Source organism: Seriola dumerili, unplaced genomic scaffold (assembly GCF_002260705.1).
Source record: "Seriola dumerili isolate Sdu_G_001 unplaced genomic scaffold, Sdu_1.0 BDQW01000120.1, whole genome shotgun sequence".
Lineage (NCBI taxonomy): Eukaryota > Metazoa > Chordata > Actinopteri > Carangiformes > Carangidae > Seriola > Seriola dumerili.
In genome coordinates, this window is record NW_019174375.1 from 671,482 (window position 1) to 673,729 (window position 2,248).

The following is a 2,248-nucleotide window of genomic DNA, read 5'->3' on the forward strand; positions in this document are numbered from 1 at the left end:
AGGAAAACAAAGAGACAGTGAAGCCATGCACCTGCATAGTTTATAGCAAGATTGACACTCACAGCAATGAATAGAAAACCCTTTCTGTCTTCCTGAGAGGCAGAGATAAGATGCAGCAGAGTTTAGTTCATGAGGATCCTCCTTCATGCCATATATTACCACATTGCTGCATTAGAGATTATCAGGCTGCGTGGATGCAAATGAGAAAATGGCAGAAGAAACGCTTGCTACATTACTGCATTTCACATCACTAGACTGTGGATACAGAGGAGAAAACAGCAGACTCTGGTGAAAGAAGCACATCCAGATTGTGGTCCACCAGCTTTCAAAGGTAAAGTTTGTGTTACATTACTTCTCTTAATCAATGTTTAACCTAATACATTAAAACTGTAAACGTGTTGATACATAACAAGTGGACTGGACTGTAGGAGTACAGAAATCTAAAGTTGTATTTAGTCTCTGTTTTTACCCTCTCTTGCCTTAAATACCAGTAACTTGAGATTTGAGCTAAAATGCTGGATCACTAAGATTTATCCTGAACTATAGTTGTACTGTATTTGTGTGAACAGCACTTCACAGCTTTAGTATTATCACTGAACAATGTGAGGTAGATGTTAAAACACTTGTTGATCTCTCAAACAGGTTTCCCGGTGAAGAATGGAAGATTCCTTCATTAACATCACCTCACAGAACAGAAGCTACGATGACAGTGACTATGAGTATGACTATCATGATTATTATGATAAAGAACAAAAAATCATGGATGTGGTGACATGCATTATCATTTGTATCGGCCTTCCTTTGACCCTAGTGGCCATCCATGGAGTCTGTTCTCTGGTGAGTACATGATGACTGAGAAAGTAGGAACCAATGAGAGTTTGATGAAAAATACATCTGACTGCAAATGTTGAGCAGAGTAAGATGACAACGTGTCATCAGCAAAGATCATGACTTTTTCTACCAATGTTTTCCTGCAGGTCAGAAACGATCACGTGGCTCCGATCTACATCATCAACCTTCTGATTTCTGACCTCATTCAACTCTGCTGCATGATCGTTGAAGTGGTGCAACCTGAGGATTTCATCATCACAATAATCTTCAATCTTTCTTACTTTTTTGGTCTGATGGCGAGTGTTGGCTTCATGGTGTGTGTCGCCCTGGAAAGGTAGCTATCAGTTTATTCAGTATTTGTGTAGATACTTTCATGTGTAGCTACTTTTCTTTATATATATATATATTGCAGTATTATTTGCAATATAATTTGCATGCTCCATGAAGGCTATCTTTGTGTCTATTGTGTATCACAGGTATTTGTTCATTGCCTGGCCGCTGTGGTACCGCTTCAGACGAACCATCAAGACCTCTGTAGTGGTCTGTGTTGTGGTCTGGACCCTTTCTCTTTTCTTTTTTGTATTTGTCCATTTCTTGCAATATTCTCAGGTGACACAAACCATCTTTGCAGTCTTCCTCCTCCTTCCCTTCCCTCTGTTCATATTCTTCCTGCGTGGGACCGTTAAAGCCCTGTCTGCAGCCATTAGTGTCCCTGCTGATGAAAAACGACGAATTGTTGCAGTTTTGATTCTGGTTCTGCTTATTTACACACTGTTGTTCCTGCCCACCATCATTTGGTTCCTTGTAAAAGAAGCCGAATATAACGATGCCCTCGCACATGTGTCTTTCATGTTTGTAAGGTTGAGTCCTCTTGCAGACGTGTTCCTGTATGTTTTCAGTAGGAAAGGAGCTGTAGACAAGCTGTTGGCCTCTCTGTGTCGTTGCAGGATGGACAGCGATGATAGCAACAGACCAACAGCATGAATGATGACAACTTATACACAGTCGCTCCATGTAGGCAGAGAAAGAGAGAAAAACAGAAGAAGAAATGGAGGAAATAGAGACAAGACAGATACTGTCGTCTTCTCACATGATTTCCTACAAGACATCTAACTGTAGGTTCACTTGCTGCGGTGCACTGTGAAAGCTTCAAGACATGTACATAAAATGTTCTATAAAAAGTTCATGTATATCATTATTACACTTTAATCACAAAAACAAACCTTATATTATTTGAAGATAATCAGCAGCATGATCACTCTGCCAATATAACCACATCTCTCTCATTCTTAGATCTTTATTTGGTCTGTTTTCTGCAAGTTTTACTTTTTCCTGCTTATAAATAGTGTCTAACCACAACTGTATTTTTGTTGTTGTTGTATTTTGTAAATTATTTTATAGTAAAGTAAGCAAAGTA

General features: G+C 39.2%; 1 protein-coding gene across 1 annotated transcript; it reads left to right on the forward strand.

Annotated features, from left to right (window-relative positions):
* The first annotated feature begins 759 nt into the window (after positions 1-759).
* Positions 760-1,979, forward strand: LOC111223882 (G-protein coupled receptor 4-like). The gene is made up of 3 exons (XM_022748180.1): positions 760-837; positions 978-1,165; positions 1,308-1,979. Exons 1-3 carry the CDS (start codon positions 760-762, stop codon positions 1,813-1,815), a joined length of 774 nt encoding a protein of 257 aa, XP_022603901.1. The 3' UTR covers positions 1,816-1,979.
* The last annotated feature ends 269 nt before the right edge of the window (positions 1,980-2,248 follow it).